Source organism: Panthera tigris, chromosome D1, assembly GCF_018350195.1.
Source record: "Panthera tigris isolate Pti1 chromosome D1, P.tigris_Pti1_mat1.1, whole genome shotgun sequence".
Lineage (NCBI taxonomy): Eukaryota > Metazoa > Chordata > Mammalia > Carnivora > Felidae > Panthera > Panthera tigris.
In genome coordinates, this window is record NC_056669.1 from 18,827,992 (window position 1) to 18,844,987 (window position 16,996).

Below are 16,996 nucleotides of genomic sequence, written 5' to 3' on the forward strand. Positions count from 1 at the left end.
TTTTTTTTTTTGATGAAATTTTTAATTTTAGTTCCAGTATCATTAACATCCAGTGTTATATTAGTTTCAGGCGTACAATATGGTGATTCAGCACTTCTGTGCGTTACGCAGTGCTTACGACAATAAGTGTGCTCTTAATCCCCGTCACCTGTTTCACCCAGCACCCCCCTACCTCCCCTCTGGGGATGTAGGTATGTTCTCTGTAGTCAAGCGTCTCTTTCTTGGTTTGTCAAGACACAGATTCTTGACTGATACCTCCAGCTCCCTCCTGACGTCTTCTTGTCCCTGTTTTCAGTTACCAATCTGACCGCTCATACGTCTTATGAGATTTCTGCCTGGGCCAAGACTGATTTAGGGGATAGCCCTCTGGCGTTCGAGCATGTCATGACCAAAGGAGTCCGCCCACCTGCTCCTAGCCTCAAAGCCAAGGCCGTCAATCAGACTGCAGTGGAATGCACCTGGACTGGCCCCAGGAACGTGGTAAGTCAGCCAGGGTGACCTTTGCAGAGTCAGTATGGACCCTGCCCTGATGTGAGGCTAGGCAGCAGCCCGAGGGCTTTCTCCTCTGTTACCACTTCCTCGTTTCTCACCCAAACACGGACCGCTCTCTTGGTCAGTTCTGGATTACCTTCTAGAGGCACCTGCCGTCCCAGCCCCAGCATCCCTTTCCACACCTTCGCCTGGCATCCGAGAGAAAATGTGCATGCTCTTTCCTGTCGAATAGACTGTGAGTTTCAAGAGGGGGTCATGTTCCTGTCATGGGGGACCCACCTTGGCTCATGGGCGTGGTGACACGTTAGCAGCACTAACAAGACCCTCCAACTCCTCCCCACCTATGTGACCCCCCCCCCCCCCCGCCGCGCCCCAGCCCCCGGGGCTGCTCCTCCCACATGTGCCTCCCCCCTCCCCCTTCATCCCAGTGTCCCTGCTGCACGTTACATAGGTCTTTTTTTTTTTTTTATCATTATGTATGCATTTTGACTCACTATGATCAGATTTGTGCTTCCTTTTTGAATGTGGCTTTCAATCCCCATACCTCCCCTTTGCTTTTAGGTGGGTCTTCCCAAGGTTCTTGGCACATTTTCACCCCCTCCTGCGTCTGTACCTTGGCTTATGCTCTTTCTCCTCCTGGAGTCCTTCTGTCCTTCTGGTCTGCAGTCCAATCCCACTGTCTTCTACTTGATGCTTTTCCCGTACGAACTCCGGAGAAATGTATAGTTGGTGCCATTCAGAGACCTGTCTCATTAGGTACCGCTTTATCCTCGTTGACATTTTCCGTGCATTATTTATCTCCCTAACTAGTCTGTAAGCTCCTTGAAGGGTTTCTGAGTTTGCAAAAGGGAGAAGCCCGTAGAACTAAATCTGTAGGCGAGACTTAGTCCTCACCGTGACTGGTGAGCATGGAAGCCTGAGTCTTGTCCTCTGAGGGCATCTCCAGTGTGCATCTGGAGCGGGACTGAGCGATGGGGAATGAACCAAGGTTTGCACGTAATTGTAAGGTCGGCCTTGAAGGAAGGGGAAGTAAGACACGCCGAGAACCCTTTTTCCTTCTCCCACTTGATCCTTTCATCAGCTCCCTGGGGTCAGTGTTCTCAGTTTACCAGTGAGGAAACTGAGGCCCAGAGGGGTGAGGAGGCTGGCCAGAATTGAAGCTGTAAAGCAAGCTCAGGTCTGGCTCAGACCTGTGTGACAGCTTCTGCTCTTTTGTCGCTCCAGAGCCCGATTCTGAGGCGGGGGCAGAGATGAGACGCCCAGAGCCACGCCCGGGACCCCCCCCTTCTCCTCGAAGTAGACTCTCTGCACAAAGGGCCTTTCTCGCTTGCATACCCAGCCAAGGCCACGGCCACCTTGCCGCACCCAAGCGTGTTCGCAGCGCGGGGCCTGGTGTATGGCACCTTGAGTCGTTACTTGACCTCAGGGTCTCTGATTACACGTGGACTCCGAGAAGTAGCCTTGCTCTGCCTCGTCCTTGCTCTGCGTAGCTTTCCGAGGGCGAGAAGGCCAGTGAAACCACCTGTTGGAAGCTCTCCGCTTCTTCCCGACTTCAGTCCACTGAGGACGCGAGTTCGTCACCCACGGTTGCCCTCTCCACCGTGGGAACTGCACAGCTGCTGTCCATATCTGGGGCCCTTCTTACACCCTGGCCTCCTTGGCTCTTGGAGCCCTCTCTTGGCCCCTGGCCGGAGCCGCCCCACGCCGTCCCATCCCCAGCAGCCACGGGCCTGTCCTGTGGAAACCAGGCCTGCTTCTGAGGCTGGAGGTCCCCACCCCCATTCCCGTCTTACGCTTTGAGCACCTTCCTTTTCCTGTTCTGCTCCTTTTGCTTTGCTTCTGACTCCCTGGAGTCCCCCAATTCTTTCTTTCCTCACCTCCTACCAGTGTATCACCCCCTTGGGGCTTCCCTTCCCCTTCCCTGTATGCTTTCCCCTCTCTGGCCCTGGCTGCTGAGCAGCTTCGAGAAAATGCACAGCTCTCTGGGCCTCGGAAGTCCCCGCGCACGTCCCTGGGCCGTGCCCTCCGGCCCCACCTCCTCTCCAGACTTGTACAGCTCTCTTCAAGCCCCCATCTTACCTGCCCATGCGTGCTTTCATGCTGCCTGACAAAGAAAGCTTCCTCGGCACTTTACTGCCCCTTCCCCATTATAACCCCCACAGAGGCCATCGCCTACCCCAAGCCCATCAAATCCCCCGTCCCTGCTTTAAACTCCCAGTTTAAAGGGGTTCAGCCGGGGTTCAGAGTGGCTGCATATCACAGGCCTGAAAGTGACAGTGGCTTTTACAGGGAAGGTGGAGTCCTTCGGCGAGCCTGGGTTTGTACAGGAGCGGCGCGGTTTGATCCGGGACCCAGGCTGCCCGTGGCATCCATTTTCAAGGTCACCTCAAGGGCCTGGAGGGCTGGAGCCACACCGTCATCTGTGTTCCAGGCGGGAGGAGAGCTGAAAGAAGGGCTCCTCCCCCTATGTTAACGAGCCCGTCACTCAGGCCCCACGTGACATCTCTGCTTCAAGTTCATTGGCCAGAACTTTGTCACCTGGCCTCCCAGCTTCCGGGGAGGTGGGAAGTGCAGATTTTCTTCCAGGTGGCAATTCTCACTAAGAACCAGGATTCTCCTAAGGGGGAGACGAAGAATGGGTGTGTTCTGGGCAGCGCCCCATGTCCGCCCTGCTGCCTTCCCTCCTCACCTCCCCCTACAAATGCACTCGCTTCCTCCCCAATCAGCACTTCCGCTCAGCTCCCCTCTCCCATCCCTGCTTTTCAGGTAGCATGCCCCCTGCTCTCTGGGACCCACCGCCCCCTTCTCCACGGCTCCTTGTGCAGTCGCTCCCTGTAGCATCCCCTGTTCTGTACTGGCAGCTTGTCATTTATAATCGTGTCTGTTTTTCTTCTCTGCTCCTCCTTCCTCAAAAAAAAAAAAAAAAAAAAAAAAAAAACGAGCTCTTGGAGGACAGAGAGCACCCGCCGTGTTCATCTGGGTGGCCGTGGGTTCGCTGCCAGCCCCAGGGCGCCTTCTCTGTAAATGCCGACGAAATACATGCTACATGAAGACTTTTCTCTCCTAAGCTCCCCTGCAGCAGGGCATAAACTAGGGATTTCAAGAGAATGAAGTCACTGGCCACCGAGCTGATGTCCTCTTCCATCCTCTTGGCCAGGTTTATGGCATTTTCTACGCTACATCCTTCCTTGACCTGTATCGCCGTCCGAAGAGCTTGACTACTTCACTCCACAACAAAACCGTCATTGTCAGGAGGGATGAGCAGTATTTGTTTCTGGTAAGGTTCCCGTACCAGGGGGTCCAGAGGACTTTCTGTTCTTTAAGGATGGCTTAGATCCTGGGCGCCTCGCTCAGACCGAGACCTGGGGAGCCGGACGCGGGACTCCAGGATCTGAGCGTGTGAGGAGAGGGTAGTTCCTCTTCTGTGGCAGCATCAAGTTCCTGCTTGAAAAACAGAACGAATGGCCCCTTAACCCACCGCCGTTCCCTGGTGGGGGCATCGCGAACTTGGCAGATGGGTCACAACAGGAACAGACACACCCCGCTCTGTCCGACTCCTCTTCTAGGAACGTAGCCCACGTACCTGTCTGCACGTGTGTGCCAAGATCTCTGGAGAAAGGTGTCTGGTGCGCTCTTGCTGGTGACAGCAGAAGGTTTGAAACGCGTGGCTGCCAAGGCTGGTTAAGAAGAGCGTGGCTGATCCTTGCAATGAACTACAGGGCAACCCTTCAAAAGACAGAGAGCCCCGTACCGAGGGGGAGACATCTCTGGGCTCTTATTTTTTTTTTTTTTTAATTTTTTTTAACGTTTATTTATTTTTGAGACAGAGAGAGACAGAGCATGAACAGGGGAGGGGCAGAGAGAGAGGGAGACACAGAGTCTGAAACAGGCTCCAGGCTCTGAGCTGTCAGTACAGAGCCCGACGCGGGGCTCGAACTCACGGACCGCGAGATCGTGACCTGAGCCGAAGTCAGCTGCTTAGCCGACTGAGCCACCCAGGCGCCCCTCTGGGCTCTTATTAATGGCAAGAAGCGAAGAGCCTAACGAGCCATGTAGTATTTTCTCATTTGTATAAAAAAATTAAGAAGAGGCTACCTAGACGCACACGCACGTAGGCACGCATGTGTAGGAGGCACACGTGTGTAGATCTGCGCTTAACGTGTGCACGGGACACCGGGAAGGAAGCACCTAAGACCATTTCCAGCGATACTTCTGGGAAAATGGATTAGAGATCTGGGATGGGTGGGGAGTTCTTTTACATTCTGTGTCTTCTTTTGCAATGATTGAATCGTAATTGGGTACGTGTGTCACTGTTTTGTGGGGGAGGGAAAAAAAAAAAGTCTTAGCGCGGACTGCGTGCATCCATGGGTGTTTGTTTCAGGTCCGGGTGGTGGTGCCCTACCTAGGGCCGTCCTCCGACTACGTTGTGGTAAGGATGATCCCCGACAACAGGCTCCCACCTCGTCACCTGCATGTGGTTCGCACCGGCAAAACCTCGGCTGTCATCAAGTGGGAATCCCCGTATGATTCTCCTGACCAGGACCTGGTGAGCAGGCCGGGCATTCGGCCGGCCATGCGTGTGCTCTTGGCATGGTTTGGGAGCGGAGAGGGGGTCCTGTGATGGGACCAGGAAAGCCAGCCCTGGTGGCGGGAGCTCAGCAGGAGGTCTCTCCCCCCGTTTCTGTCCGGCCAAAGATGGGGGTCCTTGCAGGTGCCTCTTCTTAATCGTTGCTTCTCCATGATTTCCAGCTGCCATATTGGTTGGTCCCTCTTTCTTCTCTGACTTCTCCCCTTCCCTCCCCTGATCCTCTGAAGCAGGGTTGGCAGACAAATCCCTGCAGGCCGAATCCAGGTCGTTGCCTGCTTTTATAAATACAGTTTATTAGAACCAAACTCTTAACCGTTCGTGTACATCTTCCCTGTGGCTGCTTTCATGTGACACGTGGCGGAGTTGAATAGTTCTGGTAGAGACCCATTTGGCCTTCAAAGCCTAAATGTACTTTGTATCTGAACCTTTAAAAAAAAGTTTGCTGGCCCCTGGTCTAAAAGAAGAGGCATTAATTGTGAAAAACAGCTTCTGTTTTCCTTTGCTCCAGGCTGCCCTCTCCGTCATCCCAGGGGTGGGTGGTTTTATTTATTTATTTTTTTAATTTTTAAAAAATGTTTTATTTATTAAAAAAAATTTTTTTTAATGTTTGTTTATTGTTGAGAGAGAGAGAAAGAGCACAAGTGGGGAGGGGCAGAGAGAGGGGGAGACACAGAATCCAAAGCAGCCTCCAGCTGTGACTTGTCAGCACAGAGCCGATGTGGGGCTCGAACTCACGGACCATGAGATCATGATCTGAGCCAAAGTCGTATGGACCCTCAACCAACTGAGCCACTCAGACACCCCTTATTTACTTTTGAGAGAGAGAGAGAGAGGGCGCATAAGTGGGGGAGGGACAGAGAGGGAGACACAGAATCCGAAGCACGCTCCAGGCTCCGAGCTGTCAGCACAGACGTGGGGCTCAAACTCACAAACCGTGAGATCTTGACCTGAGTCGAAGTCGGACACTTAACCCACTGAGCGCCCCTGGGGTGGATGGTTTTAGATGCTCTGTTGCTAAGGCTTTCCTTGACTCTCAGCTTCTTCCTGGTGATGGAATCTCCTGCACTTACCACATGGCCCTGTCTTTTCCTCTTGCCTCCCTATATATAAGAAGCAATGTGGGGGAGAGAATAAGCAGAGCGTTTTGTCCTTTTATCTCCTCTGACAACATCCCGAAACTATCACAGCTGAGGAGATGCTCTGAACACTCCATTTGGACTTTTCTTGCCTGTTGCAACCTATTTGCTGATGCCACAATAAATGTAACTTTCCCTAGGCTTGTTTTTCGGGTTGAATTGATAATTCTGTGCACAGTTCTGGGAACAAATACTTGTTCCAGATTTGGACCTGGCCACCCCGAAAGGCTTTCCAAAGAGCAGAGTCAGACTGTGGGGCTCAAAACATCGTCGCTCTGGGTCGCAGCCACTGATGCGCTTATGTCCTGTCATCCGCCATCGAATCGCCAAGAGTTAAAAAATGCCGAGTTTCTGATTACCCTTAAGGTCTCTCTTTCTTGTTCTAGTTGTATGCAATTGCGGTTAAAGATCTAATAAGGAAGAGCGATAGAAGCTACAAAATAAGATCCCGCAACAGTACCGTGGAGTACACCCTTAACAAGTTGGAACCTGGAGGAAAGTACCACGTCATTGTCCAACTGGGGAACATGAGCAAAGATTCCAGTATAAAAATCACCACAGGTAAACAGGAGAGCGATGAGGAGCCCTCTCGCGCAGCAAGGTGCCCCCGGGGCTGCTAGGAAACCTGTAGAAACACAACATCTCTCAGGAACCGCACGGGAAGTGTCGGTATCCACGCCTGGCGGGCAGGGCAGGGTTCCAGGGCCTGGGCTACAGGGTGGTGGCCCGGGGGGACGGCTGTCGTTCTCCGTGTCCTGCATCGCTTTCGCTCTCCTTCTGCCTAGCTGGTTTCGACATTTGTAGGGGCCAAGGGCAGGAATGCCCCAAAGAGGTAGGAAGTGAAACAGTCTTTGCCACGAAAGCCGAGGATGGGAACCTAGGCCGAAATCACAGTGGTTTCTCGCGGCCAAGGAGGGAGGCCAAGAATTGGGCAGCGTATTAAAGGGGGCTTGCTGCCACTCCAGAGCTGGCTCAGCCGTCAGACTCTGGTTCAGAAAGCAGGTCACGAGCTCAGGTCCCTGGCTGGCAGCAGACGGTGTCAGGATGTCCGCGACAGAGGCCCCACTAGGCTGGCGGTGTGAGCAGCGGGTCAGGGCCTGACTCCAGTGTCACTCCAGGGCCCTCTTGTCGGGTACAGCCCCTGGCCCCTCACTGAGCAGTCAGGCTCCTCAGGTCTTGGGGCGGGACCGGGGAGACAGGAAAGCAGACTGCAACCAGAGCAGAAGTCCAGGAAGGCTCTGGAACCGGGGTCCATCCCACCCCCTCCCTCTCTCCCCGACCCAATTTGTTTTCGGCCATCTGTGGCTCTGAGGGCCGCTAGAGCAGGTGCTATCCAGATTTGGCCAAAGGTATTATAACGGCAACAAGAGAGATGCCACTTAGGGAGCGTCTACCTTGTGTGAGGCTCTGTACTAAGCAACACATGGGTTCCGTTTCTTCCTTGACCTAGCCTCTCAAGTTGGCGTTATTTAATCTCCCTCTGACCAGAGAGAACAGCGATTCCAATACATAGCCACTAACCGCATCCTGCTGAATCTTTAATTTTCAGTTTCATTGTCCGCACCTGATGCCTTAAAAATCATAACAGAAAACGACCACGTCCTTCTGTTTTGGAAGAGTCTAGCTTTGAAGGAAAAGCATTTCAATGAAAGCAGGGTGAGTTCCTCCCTCCTCCACAATGACTTCGGGGGTCTAATTGAAATGCAGCTTTAGAGATGGGCTCGTTACCAGCCCGCTGGCGCGTCAACAGGGGGAGAGAGAAAGAAAAGGGCACGGGAGCGAACTTGAGAACAAAAGGGCCATTTTCTGTGGGCTCGCTAATTACTCAGAGGTTTATCCTGCCCGTTCAAGAGAGCCCTGCACTAAGCACCTTTCATTCCTGAACTTGTTTTCCCCCCGCAAGACAGGGGAATGGGCCAAGCCCTCCCTGTGCCTTCTGACAGTCCCGGAGCAGGGCCGTGGCTTCAGTGCCGGGGACTGAGCTACATCCGTGCCGTGGCATCGCGGTTTCTTTCCGGTGATGTCCGAAGGAACAAGAAGTACCTGCAGATAGTCCGTCAACATACAGAAAAGACTTTTGTTTTGTTTTGTTTTGTTTTGTTTTGTTTTGTTTTGTCACTGGCAGACCCATGACTATATTCGCAACAGGAGATAGGAGGGAGGAGGAGGGCGAGTAGATCTGCCAATCTGTCACCCAAGGGTGGACAGGTTCTTGAGCGGACCTGGCTTGTCCCCGTTGTCAGCAAAGCACGAGCTGAACAGAGACACGACAAATCCACTGTGGCTCTTTCGCGGCACAGCGTCGGTAAAGGGCGCTGGGGTTGTAAATGGTCACCCTGTAATGCCAGAAGCAAAGCTAGAGTAAAATTTGAAAACCCTCACAACTCTCCCCGCCGGGACGGATGCGTGGTTAATAAACTCAAATATAAAGAAAGCTTTCAAAGCAGTTCAGAAGACTAATATTCTGATTCTGGAAAAGGTACCGGTAACACAGTAAAAACTCCAGCAGCAGTGGGCAAAAGAAAAAAGGATCAATCTCACTGGTGATCTGAACAACAAAGATAGGACCCTTTCAACATTAAATCAGCTAAGTTTGGCAGGGGAGGGGGAAGAGTATTACCAGAATGAGCCGTAGTTGGGGAGATTAGCATGCTGGGAATACAAATTGGTTCAGCCTTTCTGTAAGGCACTTTGGTGATACATGTCAGAAATAAAAAGCGTTCGCATCCTTTGGCCCGGCAATTCTTTCGGGATTTTATTCTCAGGAAACGATGTGCATAAAGAATTTATGTACAAGGCCCTGTTGAGGGCCTTGTTTTATTTCTGATAGCAAGAAAGAGGAAATAACTTTAGTGTCTAAAAGAAGAGGATGTTTCATAGTTAATTAAGTGAATGACCGACGTTTGTATCATTTGGATGTTTTTCTTTACACCTTTATGTATGTTGCACGCTCTTGACAGCAAATACGTGCTAGATAGAAGCAATCAATGCTAGTTTCTAAAGAAGAATGGGGGGACAGGATTCCAGGTAGGCAGTATTGGGAGCCCCAGTTTGGCAGCCAGTGGTCCGCCTCACGGCCCAGCTTTTAGGTGGAGGTGACAGGTCAGTATTTGACTCCCAGTGGAGGGTTCTGGCATAAGCATATAGCGTATCCTTCTCCTCTCCCCCTGGCTTAGAGTTCAGAGAATAGACAGGTCAATGGAATGGGGACCAAGAGTCCGTGAGTATGCAGTGGGGCCCAATATGTGGATAGAGCTAAGAGAGGAGGTCTTTTTTTTTGGTGCTGGTGGGGTGGGAGTTGGTAGCTTTGAGACTGGAATATTGGGAGATTGTCATAGAAGTCCAGAAGTCCGTTCTGCCCCCACCCTAATGTTGAAGTGCTTTCTGGTCAAGGCCAAGTTGGTCTGGGGCCACCATCAGCCTGGAAGAGCTAGAAAGTGAGGAGCTGGGGAGTGAGCTGTGGGCTGACAAGGAAGTTCCCACACACTGTTCTCCCTAGAAATGTCCTGACTTTCCCAGCCCCGCTGCTGGAGTCCCACCACGACCCGGATTTATCATGAGTCAAATCCCATTACATTACAGCAAACTGTTGCTGAATTGTCCAGATTCTTTGTTGCGTTTCGTATTGCTTGAGATGAGTGGACTCTTGACCAGAACTTTGAATGTGTACCAAAATATTTATCAAAATGGCTTTCATTAGGGCTATACTTTTCCACTTTGCAGCTCACAAGTGGGCGTGGTAGTTATTTGGGATGGGAAAATTGCCATTTTCTGAATCCAATATCTCAGTGGTAACGTAAAAAGATCTAGTAAGAAACCCAAAGTGCTTTCGCATCTATAAAAGCCTGCAATAAGGAGCTCACATAAAGTTGGAACCAGTAATAGAATCTGTCAGATTCCTTACTTAACTTCCTGCACAATCTCTCGTGTCTTTGTTTTCAGGGCTATGAGATACACATGTTGGATGGAGCCATGAATATCTCAGCTTACCTTGGGAATACTACTGACACTTTCTTTAAAATTTCCAACCTGAAATTGGGTCATAATTACACTTTCACTGTGCAAGCAAGATGCCTTTTTGGCAGCCAGATCTGTGGGGAGCCTGCTGTCCTGCTGTATGACGAACTGGGGTCTGGTGAGTCACTCGTGTGGCCACTTTCCATCTTCACTTCTGGGGAAATAGATGAAGGATGTGGCGTGGTCTGATGAATATGTGTCTTTCTTACGCACATTTAAAATATTCTTTCAGGGGCGCCCGGGTGGCTCAGTCGGTTAAGCGTCCGGCTTCGGCTCAGGTCATGATCTCACGGTCCGTGAGGTCGAGCCCCGCGTCGGGCTCTGTGCTGACGGCTCAGAGCCTGGAGCCCGTTTCAGATTCTGTGTCTCCCTCTCTCTCTGCCCCTCCCCTGTTCACGCTCTGTCTCTCTCTGTCTCAAAAATAAATAAACATTAAAAAAATTTTTTTAAATATTCTTTCAGTTCAAAAAAGTCATTTGTGCATCCGTGTAATCAGGCACTGATTTATTTAACAAATATTTCCCGAGCCAGCCATGGGGTGAGGAGCTGGAGTTACCGTGTGACCAAATTCTGAATGTAGAGCCTAGAAAGGGCATAGGTTAGCAGTAGGTTTTGTTAAAAAAAGGAGATTCTGCTTGGGAAACACTAGGTTAGTGTGAGTGCTACTGCTTGTTGTTTGCAGGACTTCTCAGAGCCTCTAGTATGCTAATATTCCCTGGGATTCTTCCAAGTCAGTAGCTAATCTCCTTCCCATAGAGTAACCGATTGTATAGCCTCCCCCTTCGTCTTAGCCGCCAGTCCAGATCAGAACCTGAATTTGGCCTGGCATCTTGTCTTATAAACACTCACAGATACCAATGTTGGGTCATGCCGAGGGCAGAGGTGGGGCAGGGGAGAGGAACCTTTCATTTGTACAGAAATGCTGCTTGTGTCGTAGTAGCTTGGCCAGCATTTCAGCCAACGTTTTGCCACTGGTCTTTTCAGTTCCATTTACTCCCAGCCAGGAGCTCGCTGATGCTTAAGCCAAAATCTTGCGTTAGAGTTGTTGTGTGTTCTGTCATGTCATGTTTCCCAGGCACCTCCCTGAGGGAGGACGACCTTGCAGACCGTGTCCCCTTTGGAGAATCATAGCGCTATTAGAGGTTCTGAGAAGGTCTTACAGAAAACACACAACAGAAGTCTTGTTAACCTAGCAGTTCCTAAATAGAGCCTCCTTTTTAAGCAAAACCAATTAGCAACTGTGAAATAGACTCTGGGGGGAAAACAACTGTTGCCTTTATAAAACCAAAATCGTCCAGCAGAAAGAATCTCTCAGTGAGGCCTCCATTTTCCACCACAGAAGCAGGGTGGAGGAGGTGAGGGCCCACTCATTCTTGTTTCCTCCGCCACCCTGGTTCCTCTTAACCGTTCCAGGCAAGAGCATTGCCCTAGTTTACCACTTCACAGCTGGGGTTACGTTGGGACATACGAAGTAAGACTCTGCTACGGCTTTTCCTCGTAGGTCAATAACGAAAGAATGTAAAGACATGCGTCTTGAGTTGTTAGATTAGGCTCGCAAGAAATGGCTGTTCTCTGGCCCATCTGGTTGAGCACCTTGTTGGGATGAACCCCTGGGTGGCTACTGAGCCTTCCCTCTGAGGCACAGGCCTGTGCCACAGCACCTTGCCCCAAACCAGGGAACTGCCTCAACTCTTCATAGGACAGGGAAGGTCCACTTTGCTTCCTTAGCTAAAACGGGCTCCCAAGTTCCATTTTCCTGCCTCACTCAGACTTTCCCCAGGAATTAAAAAAAAAAAAAAAAATTTTTTTTTTTTTGATGTTTGTTTATTTGCAAGAGACAGAGCACGAGCAGGGGAGGGGCAGAGAGAGGGAGACACAGAATCCGAAGTAGGCTCCAGAATCCGAGCTGTCAGCACGGAGCCCGACACGGGGCTTGAACCCACGAACCGTGAGATCACGACCTGAGTCGAAGACAGACGCTTAACCGACAGGCGGCCCCTCCCCAGGGATTTTTAAGACTGGCCCTAACCCAGCAGGGGGATGGCTTTGCCCTCGGGCCCTATTGGTACAAATCTATCTATACATCATCATAAAGGGAGAATTTGTTGAAGATAGTGGCAAGTGGGCATCATTGTTAGGTTACAGACACCTAAATGGCTTTGCCAAGTGGATTGTTAAAATGTTAAACGTATATGGAAGGGTTCTCTCTCTCTCTCTTATTTAAGTAAGGAAAAAAACCTCATAAAACTTCATGAGCTGTTAAGTCAGTGTTGCAGTTAAGGGATCTCGTTTGTATCACTCGACGGAGCCTCAGGTATTTGCTGTTCAGAGTGACTTCGGTGCCAAGTAGGGGGAAATAATTGCAACCTCGTTAATTACTGGTCTGATTTCACATCCTCTTATGTAAGGCCAGCGAGTGGTCTTAAGTAAGAACGCTAACGAAATCAGTGTCGCTACCCCAACAAAGGTCTCCCTTCCAGGAGATTATCTAAATCAACAACGAGGCAGTGATTAGGAGTCTAACGTAATTACCGTATTTGCATGCACAAGGCCCGTGGTCTCTCGGCTCGTGGCACGGCGTGGGGACCCAGCCGGCCGTCACGGGCAGGAACTCGTCACACCGGGCAGGCGGTTCGGGTAACCGTTCGGCAAACTCCCCGCTTTCTCGGCGGGCGGCTCTGCCGCCTTTGCGGAGGGGGCTCATGCGTGGCTGTCTTAACGTTGGCAGGTGCGGGTGCGTCCGCGGCCCGGGCGGCCAGGTCTACGGATGTGGCCGCCGTGGTGGTACCCATCCTGTTCCTGATACTGCTGAGCCTGGCGGTGGGGTTTGCCGTCCTGTACACGAAGCATCGGAGGCTGCGGAGCAGCTTTACCGCTTTCGCCAACAGCCACTACAGCTCCAGGCTGGGCTCGGCCATCTTCTCCTCCGGGGACGACCTGGGTAAGTGGGACGGGGTGCCCTGGCTCTTCCTCCCCACGCAGACCCCTTCCAAGCCGGTGGCCTGAGTAGGAAGTACGGAAGGGTCGATCGATAGGCCCGGGGCTTTCGATACCCCCGAGGTGTCAGCAGGTTTTCAGGAATTCCCAACCCCTCTCCATCCTTCCCGGACCCGGAGGTCCGGCGTCCTTGAAGAGCCCGGTCAAGATCAGGAGTCACGCCTTCCCAACTGACTTCCGTCCAGAGAAGCCTTTTCCATCTGGCTGTGCCCCTTTCCGATCGCTAGGGGCACCTCCCCAGTCATTCTGCTTTTTACGTACCCATAACGTGGTATGGAAGAAAGAAAGAAATACCTTTTAAAACGTCTACGTGCTCATTATAATTACGAAATGCCGTAGAGCTAGTGGACCACTTGATATAATAAGTTAGGCGTGTTTTGGGGTCGTCCCCGAGCGCAGACATGTGGACTGTGACTTTACATACCTAGTTTTTTCCCTGTAAACCAGCTATAATATTTTTTTGTTTATAAAGGTATCTGTATATTCCCCGATCACTGATCATTTGATATTAGCTTTGCTCCCTCCTCTTCTCAGTTTCCTGTCTTGCTTAGTACAAGTATTTGGTCTGCTTTGCGTGAATGGGGCGGGTTCTTTGCTTCCGTTACTGGGGGCAAAAGAAGTTAATGGTACCACACGGTGATCACTAAAGACGGATCGTGACTTGGTTGTACAGGATTGTACCGGGGGCCACGAGGGGACATCCTTTAGTCTGGGAAGCTGCCCTCAGATAGCTTCAACCCCTCTGAGGTCCTTTGCCTCAGAGCAGTGTGGGTTCAGAGGAGAAAACGGATAAAGAAGCTCACAGTGTTGTTGTAGGGTGTGGATAACTCCCAATTAGGGAACCTAAGTCACCCGTTGGACTTTTGGATAGGTCATAAGGTTCTCCTTCCTAAATGATTTCCTTTCTTTCTTTGGTTAAGTTCAAGCTACCATTAAAATAAGCTTGGTCACCCGTGGACGGGGAGAAGGTGACCCAAGAGCGTCAAGGGTCAGCTGAGCTCGGTTTCGGCTTAGACCACTGTGCCTAGAGGGCCGTGGTACCGATTTTCCAGGCTGGGGCGGAGGGGTGGGTGTCGGGGTTGGGTGCAAGTGCTCTGGAACTTACCAAGGACCGACTGTTTTGCCTTTAGGGGAAGATGACGAAGATGCTCCTATGATAACTGGATTTTCAGACGACGTCCCCATGGTGATAGCCTGAAAGAGCTTTTCCTCACTAGAAACCAAATGGTGTAAATATTTTATTTGATAAAGATAGTTGATGGTTTATTTTAAAAAGATGCACTTTGAGTTGCAATATGTTATTTTTATATGGGCCAAAAACAAAAGACAAAAACAAAAAAAAAAAAAAACAAAAAAAAGGAAAGAAAGGAATGAGTACACTTTGTAGTCATCAACTGTGAACTTCCAACCAGGTTGATTTTAGTAACCAAATTGCTTTAATTTCATATTAATGTAGTCTTACAGGGCTGTGCTTGCTGGGCATGCTTTTAAGTCTGTGAGATCATTTTGATTCAATAAACTGGCCTTTCTTTTTATTTTTCTAAGACACAGAAATGTATTTAATAGAAACACTTCAAGAGAGGGTGACGGGTGGGATCCCTCCCTCCTCCTTGAAGGTGTGCTCAAACTTTAAATTTCGTTCAGACTCAGTTTACATGCAAGTGTGTGTGTTATAGGGGAAGGTTCTTTCCTGTTACTTTGTTAATTTATTGGGACTCTGTATAAGGCAAGGCTTTAGCGGTCATCTGACACCAACACTGCCCGTTAGGAACCCCTCGCCTTGTAGGGTCGGAAGCAATCCATTTTTAGTCACTCGTGTGTCACCTGATGGTATTTGGCAGGAGAGCGCATTGAGTCATTGCTCCGTTTCAGTCAGTCAAACAGACAGCAGTTTCTTCTCTTACGCTAACTGAGGGAGTCTTACTATAGCGCCTTTCACAGCTACAAAACGATTAACCCTGCTTTACTACACCCCGGTGTCATGGCCCTTGCAAAAAAAAAAAAAAAAAAAAAAAAAAAAAAAAAAAAAATCACCCGGGTCGTGGGAGAATCCTAGGTCTGTGCCATGATAGATACACTGGCAGATATAGTACTGCTTTGTCCTTTTTGGCTTTTTTGTTTTTACTCACCACTGAAGAATCTCGAATGTAAAATTTTGTATCTGTGTTGAGGTGGCCACTTACTGTCTTTACAAATCTACACTGATATATGCAGTCATTTTGAATTGGGTCAGTGCCTTCTCTCTCTCTCTGTCTCTCTCTCTTTTTGTTTCCTTCCACCTGCTTCCCCCATACCCCTGCCCCGTTTAAAGGGTCCTGTTCGCTCTTACAGAGATACAGGAGATCGACCAATCCGAGACCGTTCTATCCAGTTTGCAGCTGGAACAAGACTAGAGTTTATTCTCTCTGTAGAACAAGCTGAGCTTTTTTTGTTTTTCTTCTTCTTCTTCTTCTGCCTTTAAATGCCACCCTGGTATTCAGCTCATGGCCACTTGATAGGTACGTGGAATCCATTGTGGACTGATGCCCGCCCTTTAGACCTAGCGTCGTAGGCACCAATGTCCGGCGTTGTTGGGACTCCTCCTGTACGGACCTCGCTGCAGAACCTCTCAGCCGAGAAGCAGTGAGCTCTGGGGATGGTCCAAAGTCATGTTTCTGAATGTGTGTCCTTTACGTGCGAGCTTTCTAAAAACCCCATCTCCTCTGAGATGCTTTACATCACCTTCTCACAAGTATTTGCTTTCTTTTAACCAAAAGTATCGTTCTTGGGTGATAATATAGTTTCGCTCTAGCTAGTGATTGTCTGGAAAACAAAGAGCCAATTCCATTTTCTTCGTTCTAAAAGTTTTAATTTATGTATGTATATATTTTCAGGGAGGAGCGTCTTAAACTATAGACATGTAGCATGTTGCGTGGGTAAGGCTCCCTTTTATTTTAACACGTGGTGGTCATGACGAGCCTCCTTCCACGTTGTCTCCCTTCTTTCTCTCTCCTTTGTTACTTTTTCAAAGAATGGAAGTTCTTTGGTTTTATCTCGTGTTGTCTTGGGGTTACGTTCGGAACTCCAAGGCCTACCCCCCACCCCCACCCCTTTAGTGAAGCTCTTTTAGTAGCTAAAAGATAAACAGTCTGGTGGGAGGCAAGTCGTTTAATTGAACCCCTAGAAAGTATGTTTTCTTCTTCTCTTTTTCGGCCAACTTTTTGGTGGCATTTGTGAAAGCTGATATAAAAGGCTCTGAGACTTTATTTTCAGTTATTCTGTAGGCAGGCCTTTGTTTACAGGGCCCGTGTCTCCAGTTGGCAACTTGAGACATACCTGAGCTTCCAGTTCTCGTCTCCAGCGCCTCCCAGTGCTTAGTGCACAGTACTGTATAGACCGGCCATCACCCCTCTCCTCGGAAAACGCCACTGTGCTGTTTGAGAAAAAGCAGCCTTTTAGGGCTAGAGTATTTTATATACACAGAAGAGCTAAGTTTCTGAAGACTAAGCTAGGTAGATACAGCTATGTGCAAATTGTATATTTTTATGAACTTTTGAAGCACCCACTCTTCCTTCCCTCCGCGTGGCTTTGTGGGGTTGTGGTGTATATACACGCCGTCTGCAGGAGTCCAGAGGTTGGAGTGACCATAGGAAATGAGAACGCAAACTATGTGCAGCCTTTGAACGTGACCAGATCATTGTCTTCACTGTGACCAGTTGGAGCCCCTGGTTGTTTGTGAAGAAGGGGCTTTGTACCTCGTTGGAGATGCCACCTCAAAAGTTCACAC

General features: G+C 50.0%; 1 protein-coding gene across 1 annotated transcript in view; it reads left to right on the plus strand.

Moving 5' to 3' along the window:
* SORL1 (sortilin related receptor 1) overlaps positions 1-14,507 on the plus strand; it is a 166,024-nt gene extending 151,517 nt beyond the window's left edge. Inside the window, exons 41-48 of the mRNA XM_042959590.1 lie at positions 296-480; positions 3,650-3,769; positions 4,874-5,038; positions 6,603-6,777; positions 7,766-7,872; positions 10,159-10,351; positions 12,962-13,174; positions 14,361-14,507. Of these exons, the coding sequence (XP_042815524.1) occupies positions 296-480; positions 3,650-3,769; positions 4,874-5,038; positions 6,603-6,777; positions 7,766-7,872; positions 10,159-10,351; positions 12,962-13,174; positions 14,361-14,428 (1,226 nt within the window). The 3' untranslated portion in view covers positions 14,429-14,507. The remainder of the gene's footprint in view (positions 1-295; positions 481-3,649; positions 3,770-4,873; positions 5,039-6,602; positions 6,778-7,765; positions 7,873-10,158; positions 10,352-12,961; positions 13,175-14,360) is intronic.
* The last annotated feature ends 2,489 nt before the right edge of the window (positions 14,508-16,996 follow it).